At 50.9% G+C, this 14,172-nt stretch overlaps 1 protein-coding gene across 6 annotated transcripts in view; it reads right to left on the bottom strand.

The window, feature by feature from the left end:
- BTBD2 (BTB domain containing 2) overlaps window positions 1-14,172 on the bottom strand; it is a 29,342-nt gene that overhangs the window by 8,958 nt on the left and 6,212 nt on the right. For 4 of the 6 annotated variants that reach the window (XM_028713405.2, XM_028713402.2, XM_028713401.2 and 1 more), the window contains exons 2-5: window positions 10,248-10,367; window positions 7,747-7,903; window positions 6,377-6,482; window positions 4,250-4,447 (exon numbers count right to left, since the gene is read on the bottom strand). In XM_028713405.2, coding sequence (XP_028569238.2) covers window positions 4,250-4,447; window positions 6,377-6,482; window positions 7,747-7,903; window positions 10,248-10,367 — 581 coding nt within the window. The remainder of the gene's footprint in view (window positions 1-4,249; window positions 4,448-6,376; window positions 6,483-7,746; window positions 7,904-10,247; window positions 10,368-14,172) is intronic. The other 2 variants (XM_028713404.2, XM_028713403.2) reach the window with 2 other exon arrangements.

The raw sequence follows: 14,172 nt of genomic DNA, 5'->3' as shown, positions 1-14,172 counted from the left end.
TAATGTTTGATAATCCATTTGGAATATAACATTACGCAGCAAAAATCTCAAACTCTCACCAAATAATCACCTTCAATGATTACAACAAATCATTACTAGACTATAAGCGATTAAGATGACAGCGAATTGCAAGACATCAAGCACTACATTTTTAAAAATAACCTGTAAAAATATTGAATTGTCACAACCAAGTCACACCCGGCCAAGGTTACTCCGGAAGGGAATTTTGTAGTTTAATTGTGCAGTTTAAACTATGGGATTTGTTCCTGCCAGGCGCAGGGATGGCCACCAACCCGGGTGACTTCAAACGAGGATTAGACATATTCACAGAGGAGAAGGCGATTCATGGCTAGGAGCTCCTGCATCCATACTCTCTCCCAACTGTCGGAGGAAGTAAATGCCTCCGAATACCAGGGTCTGAGAATCACGAAAGAGGAGAGTTGCTCTTGCGCCCGGGCCCTGCTTGAGGGCTCCCCTTGAGGCACCTGGTTGGCCAATGTGGGAACAGGAGGCTGGACGAGGCGGGCCCCTTGTCACCCTGATCCAGCTGCAGGACTCTTTAGGATGTTCTTACCCGAGAGAGGAAGAGGGAGAACACATCTGGGCAACTGTTCAGGGTCACGGAGGAGATTGCTATGGGGAGCTAAACCCAAGTATAGTCGTAACTGCCCTGAGACCTGCGGGCATGCGGCAATATACAATTAATAGTAATAATAATAATAATATCTCTCCACTCCAAAACTACAAATCCCTGTTTCTAGGAAATTGCTTACAAAGCTGACACACAACATGAAGAAGATAAGGACAGGAGTTTGGATTTGGATTTGATATCCCGCTTTATCACTGCCCTAAGGAGTCTCAAAGCGGCTAACATTCTCCTTTCCCTTCCTCCCCCACAACAAACACTCTGTGAGGTGAGTGGGGCTGAGAGACTTCAGAGAAGTGTGACTGGCCCAAGGTCACCCAGCAGCTGCATGTGGAGGAGCGGGAAGCAAACCTGGTTCACCAGATTACGAGACTACCACTCTTAACCATTACACCACACTGGAGAAATGACCCTCTCCTTTTCCCGCAATGCTAGAAATCGGGGTCATCTAATGAAACTGAAAGTGTTGAGCTTTAAAAGCCCTAAACGGCCCTGTATCCCTAAAGGAGCATCTCCACCCTCATTGTCCAGCCCAGACACTGAAGTCCGCCTTGAATGTCTTCTGGCGGTTCCCTCACTGTGAAAAGTGAGATTAAAGGGAAGCAGGCAGAGGGCCTTCTCGGTGGTGGCACCTCCTGTGGAATTCCCTCCCAGCAGACGTCAAAGAAATAAACAACTATCTGACTTTTAGAAGACATCTGAAGGCAGCTCTGTATAGGAAAAGTTTTAAATGTGTGATGTTTCACTGTGTTTTTAATTTGCTGGAAACTGCCCAGAATGGCTGGGGTAAGCCAGTCAGATGGGTGGCATACAAACATAGTAGTAGTAGTAGTATGCACAGGTACTAGCCTCTGGCCCCGCCCACCACTGTCATGTGCCTCAGGTCATGTGGCCCTTGGCCTTATTCATCCCTGAATTAGATGTCCTTCCAACTTTGCTTCAGACAGAGGGCATTCCCATCCCACCTGGAGATGCTCTGTCGCTGAGCAATGGCCCTCCCCCCTCAACGCTCTACCTTCTTTACACAGAGGTGGAATGGCCCTCTGTCCCGGAAGCTTTAGCTGAGATTCCTGCATTGCAGGGGGCTGGGCTGGATGACCTTTGGGGGTCCCTTCCGGCTCTACCATTCTGTGATTCGATGATGGACAGTGTCCTCCTGCCCACATCATACACTCTCACACTTTATCCAAAATCCGCCGCCTGGGGGGGGGGCAGTTGCTTCACAGCTTTTGCCTGCTGCCAACAGTTCCTGGCCGCAAAGCCCTTCAGCAAATATTTGCTCTGGAGGGAAAGAGGTGTGGCGGCAGCACAGCTGCTAGTCTGTTCAGAAAGACTGTGACTGCAGAGGCCGGATTCTCCGCCCCCAGGTAGTGTGTGTGAATGTTTGGCTGGAGAATGGCTGCTGAGGACGCCTCATCACGTGCTGGCAAAATACCCGGTCAGAGCCAAGTCAGTGGGTGCTGCATCCACAATATACATTTACAGCACTCTTATACCACTTTGGGGACGGGGTGGCGCTGTGGGTTAAACCACAGAGCCTAGGACTTGCCGATCAGAAGGTCGGCGGTTCAAATCCCCACGACGGGATGAGCTCCCGTTGCTCAGTCCCTGCTCCTGCCAACCTAGCAGTTCGAAAGCACCTCAAAGTGCAAGTAGATAAATAGGTACCACTCCGGCGGGAAAGTAAACGGCGTTTCCGTGCGCTGCTCTGGTTCGCCAGAAGCGGCTTAGTCATGCTGGCCACATGACCCAGAAGCTGCATGCCGGCTCCCTTGGCCAGTAAAGCGAGATGAGCGCCGCAACCCCAGAGTCGGCCACGACTGGACCTAATGGTCAGGGGTCCCTTTACCTTTTACCTATACCACTTTGAACCATCACAATTTCCCCCAGGTAATCCTGGGAACTGTGGTTTGCTAAGAGTTTCCTCGCAGCAGCCACTGTGGTCTAGTGGCATACGATCTGGGAGACCAGGGTTCGAATTCCCGCTTGGCCATGAAGCTCACAGAGCAACCTTGCGGCCAGTAACTGCTTCTCAGCCTAACCTCCCTTGCAGTTAATCCCCTGTGGGATTAGGAAGGAGAAGCATGTGCTTCTTGGGAGAAAATGTGGGATGTAAATGCAATAAATAAAACAACAGAATTGCAGAGCTGGAAGGGAGCACGAGGGGGATCAAAACTGCAACGTTGGGAGTTATCAACACCAACTGTCCTACACATTCCTACATGTTCCAGCCACAAACCCCTTCACTTTTGTGATGAACCAGTCAATGAACTTGTATCAACAACCAGGGATGGGGGGGGGGGGAGAGAGAAAGGGGGCGCTACGCCCAATCCGCTGAACCCTCTGGTTCTTGTAAGCATCCCAAGCCCTTCTGTCACAGCACCTCAAGTTGCCCTCCAGAGCCAGCCCCACTGATGTGGGTTTTCAAGGGGGGGGGGATTGGAAAACTTCCCGATGCTGCCTCAAAATCAGCTGGGACCTGATTCCGCATCCTGCCCTCACGCTGGGCCAACCAGGTGTTCATGAGAAGCCCGCAAGAGATCTTTAAAAGATGCCGTTCATTGTAACATGGAAATTAACCAGGTTTGACTACTGTAGTTCCCATTGTGTTACTAATCAGTTTTTTCAGAAACTGAATTTTCCCATGGGGGAAAAAACGGCGGCAGCAGAGGAATATTTCCTGCTCCGCATCACTGCCTGGCTCCCCCCTCGATATTTGCCATCCACAGCAAGCGGCAAAAGTGCCTCTTTGTTCCCAGGAGACATTTGTGGGGCTGCGCGAGCTGGCAGCACACGTAACTCTGCACATTTATTTTAATGGCTTTTATTTCTCCGCAAGCAGCCTTGGAGAGAAGGGGAGCAGGCCGAAAAAGCTTCCAGTGAAATAATCCACAGGGCGGCTCAGGACTAGCCATTGCTCTGTGAAAGAGAGCAAGCACCCTGTTTGCATGCAGAAGGTTCAGTCCCCGAAGGCACCCTCAGGTAGGCCTGAGAAGGACTTCCTGCCCAAATCCCTGGAGAGCCACTGTCAGTCAGTGTGGACAATATTGAGCTAGATGGGCCAAAGGTCTGATTTGGCGTAAGACAATCCCCCCCCCATGAGGACTAGAATCTTAATTTACATTTGGGGAAGGACCCTAAAGTTTGGCAGTAGAGCACCTGCTTTCCAGAAGGTCCCAGGCTCTTTTTCATATTACTTTTTTATTAAATTTCAGAATTTTGTTTAAAAAAAACTTCCAACTTTAATACTTATTTTCCTTAACCCCATGATGTTTTTGTTCCCACCCTTTCTTTCTGCTGCATTACGTGACACATTTACACCCCACAGTTATTTCCTCTCTTGCAATCAGTGTCTTTCCCTTCTGGTGCTTACATTTTGAATCCTGCTTGCGACTTCATTCAGCTATGATACTCCCTGGAGTGGTCCAAAAGGGGACTCGGCTCTTCAGCAACAGAAAGTCCTGGGTTCAATCCTGGGCAGGGCTTGAAAGGGCTCCAGGGCGGACACCCTGGACTTGGGATACACGGCCGCTTAGGGTCCTGTGACATTCAGCTGCTAAGTCTCCAGACCCCCTGGATTTCAAGGGAGGGCTCCCCGCTTACCCGCTGCGAACTCCTCGATGGTCATCAAGGGGAAGCGGATGAGGGAGAGGGCTTTGCCTAGGGTTTTCCGCTTGTTTTCTGGGACCACCTGCAGCTGCTGCCGCTGGCACTCGGCCTCGGACCATCGGACCACCGCGTTGAAGAGGCGCACCTCGCGGATGCCAAGGGTGTCCCTCTCCAGGACAGCCACCAGTGTATCTGTCGGGCAAGGAGAGTGGGGCGTCAGCTGCTGGCCCCGGCGATACAGGGCTTGAGGGCAGGGAAGAGGGGCAGCCACAGCTCTCCACAACGTTGCTGGGCAGCCATTTCCATCAGCCACACCAGCTGCCAGCTCACGGTTGTTCCTCATCCCTGATCTGAGAAGAGGCATGCTCCCATTTCTTGCACACAGAAGGAATGCTATATCTTTCTTGCAGCATCTAAGATGCTGACGGGACTCCAACTCCCACCATCCCGACCACTGACAACGCTGGGGCTTCTGGGAGCTGGCACCCCCTGAAGGGTCACAGGCTCCCCTATCCACACATCAGGGCAAACGGGGACTGCGTGGAGCTGTTTTTATTGCCATTTCATCCAGGAAAGGAAGGAACCTGGGAAGTTCACTGGTTTTTGAAAGACAGCTTTGAGAAAAGTTTCACAAACTGAGCCAACTGCTCTGAGTCGCAGAGAATTCTGGGGCAAATGCAGCTCTCGCATAATGGCAAAGGCCAGGTCCTGTCAACCTCAGTGCTCAGACCTGAACGCGTACTCTCCTGACCAGTCCCAAAACCCCACCGGGGGTAAAATTCCTGCCATCCCTGAGCTGGCTATGGACAATGGGAGTTGTAGTTCAGCAACACCCAGGGACACCTGAGCTAACATGTTAAGCACCTTGTTGGGTGAAGCTGAAGTATCACCAGGTCAGTGGGACAGGAAGCTCAGAGAGTTGCAACAGCAACACTCCTGACACAGCAAAGGCTGGCTGTTCTAGCGGGGAGCTTGGCTCTCTCAATCTGATCCCCTTGCCAAGAAGACCAGAACTTTCCCCCATAGCAGCCTGACGATCGCTGCCACAGATGAAGAACCAGGGCTCAAATCTGCACTGCTCAGTCTCTGCACGTATGCAGAGGTACGCCGTGACGGAAGGAGGAAGGCCGCACGTGGGGCAAGCCAGCCCCCGCTGCTACTGTTGGCTGCCCTGCCCTGTTCCCACTCGCCCTTTTCCTCCTGCGAGGCTTGGGAGGAATGTAGCAGCACAAACGAGACCTCTGTTGGCAAGCATCCTGTGTGTGCCAGACAATGGGCATTGTGGCACTCGGCTGGTGGAAGACGGAAGGACAGAATGTCCTCTCTGCCGCCTGACGCAGAGACCGACTTAGCTGGGACACAAAATACCGACCAATGAGGCTTGTCTTCTGGCTTACGTGTCGTTTTGCTTCAAACTTGCATGCTTAAATGCTCCTGCATGCATTTAAAATAAAGAATAAACAAGACGCACAGTAGGGTATAGGAATAAAGAATAAACAAGACGAAAAGTAGGGTATAGGGATATGGCAAGGCCAAAACCCTTGATGCACAAGCTTTCTATGTGCAGGAATATCTTAAAACAAGATATTGTACGGTGGAGCATTCAATCATGCTGAGTTTCCCCACCGGCAGCCCAAAGGGGCGCTTCAGCTCAGACGCAAATTGGCACAGCCTCAATCGGTTGTTTCTGGGATCAACTTGGGACCCTCAAAGGCTTGTATCCAAAACAGCAAATGCACACACACCAGCAAACAACACAACAACCATGAACTGCTGTGCCAATCTGCAGGAATCAGATTGGTAATTATGCACACCTGCCCAGGGGCATAGCAAGAACTCCCTCCCCTTTGCTGGAAGTCTGATTCTGCTACTTCTCCCTGCTGGGTGTTGCATGAACTGTTTGGCAGCATACTTTGCAGCCATGGGGACTAGCAACTTATCATGAATTTGAAAATGCTCAAGGAGGGTTCTGTGAATAGTACAGCGTCCCCTGCCTTTTCCTTTATTACACAGGCTCAATTCCAGCCCTTCAGGAAGCCAGAACCCGAGCAGTACAGAGAATTATCCAAGCAACCGACCAACGCTGCGATCCCCACTGAGCCTGCAAAGTAGACGACTCACCAAGGTCAATATCTGTGAAGCCTTCTGCGTTGATGGCGTCAGATGTGTTCTTATCTATGTTTTCCAGGCAAAGGCTTGCCAGCTGGGGCTCATCGAAGAGTCTGGCCTGAAAGACAGCCATCAGCCAGCAAATGAAATAAAAATATAAAAGGTTAATTAAAATGTGTGTGTGGGGTAACTCTATGGAGGGCAGCAGCCAGAATGCGGCAGACAGACTGGTGACTGGGAGCGGCCGCCCGGACCATATAACTCTGGTCCTAAAGGATCTTCAATGCCTCCTAGTCCGTTTCCAAGCACAATTCAAAGTGTTGGTGTAGACCTTTAAAGCCCTAAATAGCCTCGGCCCAGTACAGTAGTGCCTCGCAAGACGAAAATAATCCGTTCCGTGAGTCTCTTCGTCTAGCGGTTTTTTTGTCTTGCGAAGCAACCCTATTAGCAGATTAGCGCTATTAGCAGCTTAGCGGCTATTAGCGGCTAACAGGCTATTAGCGGCTTAGCGGCTATTAAAGGCTTAGCAGCTTAGCGGCTATTAAAGGCTTAGCGGCTTAGCGGCTAAAAGGCTATTAGCGGCTTAGCGGCTATTAAAGGCTTAGCGGCTAAAAGGCTATTAGCGGCTTAGCAGCTATTAAAGGCTTAGCAGCTTAGCGGCTAAAAGGCTATTAGCGGCTTAGCGGCTATTAAAGGCTTAGCGGCTTAGAAAAAGGGGGGGGGAGCGAAAAAAATCGCAAGACGTTTCCGTCTTGCGAAGCAAGCCCATAGGGAAAATCGTCTTGCGAAGCGCATTGAAAAACAGAAAACCCTTTCGTCTAGCGGGTTTTTCGTCTTGCGAGGCATTCGTCTTGCGGGGCACCACTGTATACCTGAAAGAGAGTCTCTACCCCCATCACTCAGCCCAGACACTGCGAGAAGTGAAGTGACAGGAAACCCAGGCAGAGGGCCTTCTCAGTGGTGGCACCCACCCTGTGGAACAGCCCCTCCCATCAGATGTCAAGGAGAAAAAGAACTACACAATTTTTAAAAGACACCTGAAGGCAGCCCTGTATTGGGAAGTTTTTAATGTTTGATGTTTCACTATGTTTTCATATGTGTCTGAAGCCGCCGAGAGTGGCTGGGGCAACCTAGCTGGATGAGCAGGGTATAAATAATAAAATAATAATAATTGACATTATCTTCTCTGAACTAAGAAGTTCCCAATGGTGCAACCTTTCCCCATAGAGTTTGAAAGGCATTGTCTCAGCAAAGAACTGGGGGTCAGCTGAGGTCAGCCGGCATGGCCTACACCACCTTTTCCAACCTGGCGCCCTCCAGATCAGTTGGGACCACCACTCGCGACAGCCTCTGCCAGCACACAACCTCCTGTGCAAGCATACCTGCGTTAAGAGCATGAAGGCGTTATCTGCCCTGAGGTTCTTCTTGAGGAACTCCACACAGTGGGCTTCGAGCGCGGGGACGGCGTACTTCTTAGCGGTGTAAAGGGTCGTCATCACGGTCTCCGGCCCTATCTGAACCTCATCCGAATAGAGAAACCTGGGAGCGAGAGCAGGGAGGGCAGGAAGAAAGCACTGCTGCAATTAAAAACAAGGATTTTGACTTAAGATACAGCACTAGCATGGAATAAGTTAGCTGTTAGGTATGAAGGGTTCTCCGTGCCCATAAATGGGAGATTGGGGGGGGGGTCCTCCATTTTGCACCTGACTCAGCAGCAGCCCAGTCATAGCACACCACCAGAAGCCTGGAGGTGTCTGCCTCCTCTTTCTTGCAATTTTCAGGCACAAGGAGGACTAGAAACCTCTTTTTAAAAATTAAAGATGGACCTCTCTGAGTGGAGAACATGCTAGGCTGGGCTGGGCAGGTATGCGTACTTGCTAAATAACATTTATAGCTTGTTTTGTTATGTTTTTGTATGTGCTGGAAGCTGCCTAGGGAGACCCAGCCATAGGGGCGGGGTAATAATAATAATAATAATAATAATAATAATAATAATAATAATAATAATAATGGCTGCTTCCAAAGAGCATAATACTGTACTCCTCCTCCATTTCAACTCTCAAGGTTGGGTATGAGGATAATGTTAGCTTGAGAGGTAGTGACTTGCTCAAACTGAACCTGATAAGCTTTGTGACTAAAAGGGTGTGATGCAATTTGTACCTGGCTATCCTCAGACCGAGTTCGGGACTCTAACCACTACACCATACTGCATCTCAAACAAACCTGGACCTTCAATTTTTGTTTGTCTTTTAAAAGTATATTCACTTGATTCAGTCTGGCTTTCCATGGGTTACTTAAAAGCTCGGTTTCCACGAGCTACACAAACACACACACACAATCCACCCCCTGGGAGTAACTTACTCTTCTTATTTGCTTTTATGCTGTATGTCTACGCTTGTTTTATTAGCTGGATTGCTTTTAACAACTGTTACATTTTTAGGTGTTTATTGTACTTAGTGAGCTGTTGGAAACTGCCCTAGGGGGTCAGGTCGACATGACAAAGGAGGACCGACAGGCTGCAGAAATAAACAATAAATGAAATAAAACAAACTCCTTGTGGACTGCAGCCAAAAACATAGGAGCTGAAATGTTCATTAAAACTCTCTCGCCCACAAAAATCCCCGTTCTAGTAAAGCAGGAAGATACAGTGGTGCCTCGCAAGACGAAAAGAATCCGTTCCACGATTCTCTTCGTCTAGCGGTTTCTTCGTCTTGCGAAGCAACCCTATTAGCGGCTTAGCGGATTAGCGCTATTAGTGGTTTAGCGGCTATTAAAGAATTAGCGGCTTAGCTGCTAAAAGGCTATTAGCGGCTTAGGAAAAGGGGGGGGAGCGGAAAAAATTTGCAAGACTTGCAAGACGTTTTCGTCTTGCGAAGCAAGCCCATAGGGAAAATCGTCTTGCGAAGCAACTCAAAAACGGAAAACCCTTTCGTCTAGCGGGTTTTCCGTCTTGTGAGGTACCACTGTACCTCATACCAAGTCAGAAGGCTGGTTCTGTCTAACTTAGCATTGTCTACACTGACTGGAAGCTCTCCAGGATTTCAGACTCGGGGTCTTTTCCTCACCCCCCTGGCTGCAGATGCCATGGGGTGAATCAGGGAGCTTCTCTTATCAGGAACGGTTGAGGGAGCTGGGGATGTTTAGCCTGGGAAAGAGGAGACTGAGAGGAGATAGGAGAGCCATCTTCCAATATTTCAGGAGGAGGAGGGAGCAAGCTTGTTTTCTCCTGCTCTGGAGGGGAGGACCCAAATCAAGAAAGGAGATTCCGACTCAACATCAGGAGAAACTTTCTGAGGTTAAGAGGTGCTCCACAGTGGAACGGTCTCCCTAGGGAGGTGGTGGCTGGATGGCCATGTGTCCTGGATGCTTTAGTTGAGATTCCTGCACTGCAGGGGGTCAGAATGGAAGACCCTTTGGGGTCCCTACAACTCCCATCAGCCCCAACCAATGCCTGGAGGGCACCATGTTGGCGAAGGCAGGCCCAGGGGTAAAGGGACAACCTTAAAGACAAATCTCCCGGTCTCTTAAGGCTGCCCTGGTCTCAGAAGCACAGCCCTGCTGCCTCGTAAGAGAAAAGGGTTTAATCTGCTCAAGGACTTACAGGAAGGAGGGAGATGGAAAAGAGAACTTCAACAGAAAAGCAAAGGCCGGCCGTGGGGCAGGAGGCCACTTTAAGGTGTTGCACAGAACCTGAAGGCTTGGCGTCTGGAGAATCCTCCCCCAAAATTTCTATATAACCATGAGAGCTAGTGCCTTTAAAAAATAATTTTTTAAAAAAGCAGAAGGGAAGCAAGCGCTCCGCTGTTAGAATCCAGCCCCTGGAGAGCGATTGCCTGGTGTTTCTTTGGAGAACTGTGTTCCTCCCGAGGAAGCGGGGGCTTACTTCAGCAAAGCAAGGAAGGCAGCCGGCTCCACGTCGGGTAGTTCTATCTCGGAGGACGTTGTAGCCATCCCGCCATTGAACATGGCATCAAAGACCGCACTGCCCACGGCCAGCACAAACCTGACATTGGGAAAGAAGAAACAAGAAGGTTCCGGCATTGACTGGATTGCACTCTGAATCTCGTCCATTCCCCACAACAAGAGCCACAAATTAAGATTTTGCTATAACCGTATTGCACAGTGCGCTGCCCTGAAGTTACTCTTCCTCCTCAGAACCTCTGGTGCACAGCTCACACAACAGAGCCATAAAAACAATGCTTAAAAAAAAGGAACAGACTTAGATCAGGTTTCTTTACATTGTGGTTGTTATCAACTTATCAGGCACCCTAACAACCATGTGATACCTGGATGTTACACAAATGTATTGAAAACTACGCTCTTTAGCCCTTCAAACCGGCTGTCAAAAGGTGTTTTTCAACATAAAAGAACGAAGCACGAATAAAAACATGACTTCCAAATTCAGGCATTGTAATTAATGGCAGAATAAATTGTTTGTTTGTTTTACAGTGCAAGTTATGAATATTTAGATTGCATTAATAACTTAAGTAAAACCCAACAGGCTTTTACTTCATCTAAACACGGGAGCAACATCCATCTGCCATGTGCAGCTACCAGCCTTTGCTTCTGCAAAGTTCTGGACCCTCCACCTTCAAGGCAATGGTCTTGCTTAGTGTCCTTAACACGTGCAGGGAGAGGGAGAGAGAACCTTTCAGACCACAATTGCTGCCCTGACACTAAGCAGGTATCAGTTCCCTAGTGTAAAAGGGCACAGGAGCTTGCAAGATCAGACGGGATTTTTTGATTACGCTCCTGGGTACTACAAAAGCTCTATTTGCAAACAGATATGCTTTTAACTGCTTCAGCAACCAATTAGGAGACATGCTTGCCCAGAGAACGCATGACGTAAAACGCTTGTAGAAATTAATCCATTCCACCTGAAGGCTGGATCATTCTTCTTGCCACAAAGCCAGGAACAACCAGACGTTCGGAATGAACATCCTTGTGGTTCGAAATCAACCAATTTATCTTCCCAATAGCAAATAGTTCTGTAACAAAAGCAAGCAAGCCGAACGCAGACTGGCTGCATCTTTCCTGGGGCCTTTCTGCATGCGAAGCGAACACTATGGTGCCCTCCTATAAAGCTATCAGTGGACCTAGGTAACTTAGAATTATGGTGGCATATTTTCAGGGCAAGTTTCCCCCTACTTTTGGGTAATAAGTGGGTAACCAGCCACAACTCGGAGCCTCCAACATGCCAGAATTGGAGCTCACTCCTTGCTAGCTTACAACTCTGCCTGCAGGTGCGTCAGGAAAGCCAGCTGCGAATAAGCAAACTCATTTTGTTTCTAGTCTGCTTCCCATTAAATATAATCCCACAGCATAATGCAATCTGATAAATCCTAGTGAGATCCATAATTCATTTTTAAAAAATCAATAGCGTAAGACAACAACACAGTCCAGCAAGGATGCATTTGCGACCTCATGGGAACCTAAGAATCAGCCTTATAGCTCAGTAGGGCCTACACTGGCTTGCAGCGGCTCTTTAGGATTCCAGGCAGGGAATATTCACAGCCCTACCTGGAGATGCCAGGAATTGAACCCAGGACTTTCAGCATCCTCTTTAAACCCCATCCCACAGATGCTCCCTTGCGGGTTGCACAGCCATTTGTCCCTATGGAGCCTCCTTCCACCCCACAGCCCTTCTTAGCAGCAAAAGCCTCCAGCAGCCGCCCCACGCCAGTCACACACATACCCCTCTCTCTCGGACCCACAACTGCCCCCCTCTCCCCAGCTTCCTGCCCCATAACTTTATCCATATTTTCATAACAAACAACAACTGGTATAAAGAACAGCCAAGTCCATCACATCCAAAGAATGACGGCCTGGGGGGGGGGGTATGTGCACAGCACAGTTCTCTCCACCCCCCAATCATACTCAAAACCCCACTGTAACCTGCCCCCTCCCAATAATAACTTGCCCTTAAGAGCCCACCAAATTTAACCCATGGCTCTGTAACAGGCCCCTACTCCCCATGGCCATTCCCCTCTTTCCACGCCCTTTTAAGTAGTCAGCGGCGGGGGGGGGGTTGTTCCTCCCTTGTTGCCCCCCAACCAGGGATACTAATTTGAATAAAATATGGGGGGCGGAGGCAGATAAGCCCTGCCCCGTATAATTGATCACAAGACTAGTGCGCTCACACTATCTGAATGGCAATGCCCATTGACTTGGGGGTGGGTGGGTGCACGACCCCCCCCCTCAAATATATTATCCATTCATTCATTCATTCATAAAATTTGCACACCGCCTACTCCCGCATCTCTCAGGGCAGTTGCAACACAAAACCACAACATAAAAACGTCAATGCTGTGATCATTCATTTGCGCCCCACCCATCCGAAAAGGGTTGCCCCCAAATACATAAACAACAACAACAATCCTGCTCCCCATTTCAAAAAGGCATGGGATATGGGGGGGGGCTCCTAGCCAGGATTTGTTATTGGGGGGGGCGTTGTAAACAAAACCCTTTTTCCTTTATGGGGTACCCAAGAGCCCATAGGTAGGTTCTTATGCAGTTATGCATTTCTATAGATTTCTATTGATTCGGTGGAGGGGGGGCTTGGCTGCGCCCACGCTCCTCTGCCCCCCAACCAGGGGGGCTCCGACGTGAATAAAATCTTGGGGGGGGGGTTGCCTCTGCATGATCGACGTGGCTGAAATCCAGGGGGCCGACCCCCCCATACGCCGAAAGACCCTTTTTGAGGCCCTCCAACATGGGGGGGGGGGCGTTGCTCCTCTGCCCCCAACCAGGGGGGGCTCCGACGTGAATAAAATGGGGGGGGGGGTGTTGCTTCTGCATGATCGACGTGGCTCAAATCCAGGGGGCCGACCCCCCCATACGCCGAATGACCCTTTTTGAGGTGGGGGGTGGCGGCCCTCCAACATGGGGGGGGTGTTGCTCCTCTGCCCCCAACCAGGGGGGCTCCGACGTGAATAAAATCTGGGGGGTGGGGGGTGTTGCTTCTGCATGATCGACGTGGCTCAAATCCAGGGGGCTGACCCCCCCCATACGCCGAATGACCCTTTTTGAGGTGGGGGGTGGCGGCCCTCCAACATGGGGGGGCGTTGCTCCTCTGCCCCCAACCAGGGGGGCTCCGACGTGAATAAAATCTGGGGGTGGGGGGTTTGCTTCTGCATGATCGACGTGGCTCAAATCCAGGGGGCCGACCCCCCCCCCATACGCCGAAAGACCCTTTTTGAGGCCCTCCAACATGGGGGGGGGCGTTGCTCCTCTGCCCCCAACCAGGGGGGCTCCGACGTGAATAAAATCTGGGGTGGGGGGTGTTGTTTCTGCATGATCGACGTGGCTCAAATCCAGGGGGCCGTGCTTTCGAATGACCCTTTTTGAGGTGGGGGGGTGTCGGCCCTCCAACATGGGGGGTGCCTGGGGGTCTGGCCTTCCTCCTACCTGTGGGCGGGGAGGCGCTGGGCGGCGGGGGGTGTCGGTCCTCCAACATGGGGGGTGCCTGGGGGTCTGGCCTTCCTCCTACCTGTGGGCGGGGAGGCGCTGGGCGGGGGGGGGTGTCGGCCCTCCAACATGGGGGGTGCCTGGGGGTCTGGCCTTCCTCCTACCTGTGGGCGGGGAGGCGCTGGGCGGCGGGGGGTGTCGGTCCTCCAACATGGGGGGTGCCTGGGGGTCTGGCCTTCCTCCTACCTGTGGGCGGGGAGGCGCTGGGCGGGGGGGGGGGTGTCGGTCCTCCAACATGGGGGGTGCCTGGGGGTCTGGCCTTCCTCCTACCTGTGGGCGGGGAGGCGCTGGGCGGGGGGGGGGTGTCGGTCCTCCAACATGGGGGGTGCCTGGGGGTCTGG

Source organism: Podarcis muralis, chromosome 18 (assembly GCF_964188315.1).
Source record: "Podarcis muralis chromosome 18, rPodMur119.hap1.1, whole genome shotgun sequence".
NCBI classification, from domain to species: Eukaryota; Metazoa; Chordata; class Lepidosauria; order Squamata; family Lacertidae; genus Podarcis; species Podarcis muralis.
This window is presented reverse-complemented; position numbering and strand designations above follow the sequence as displayed.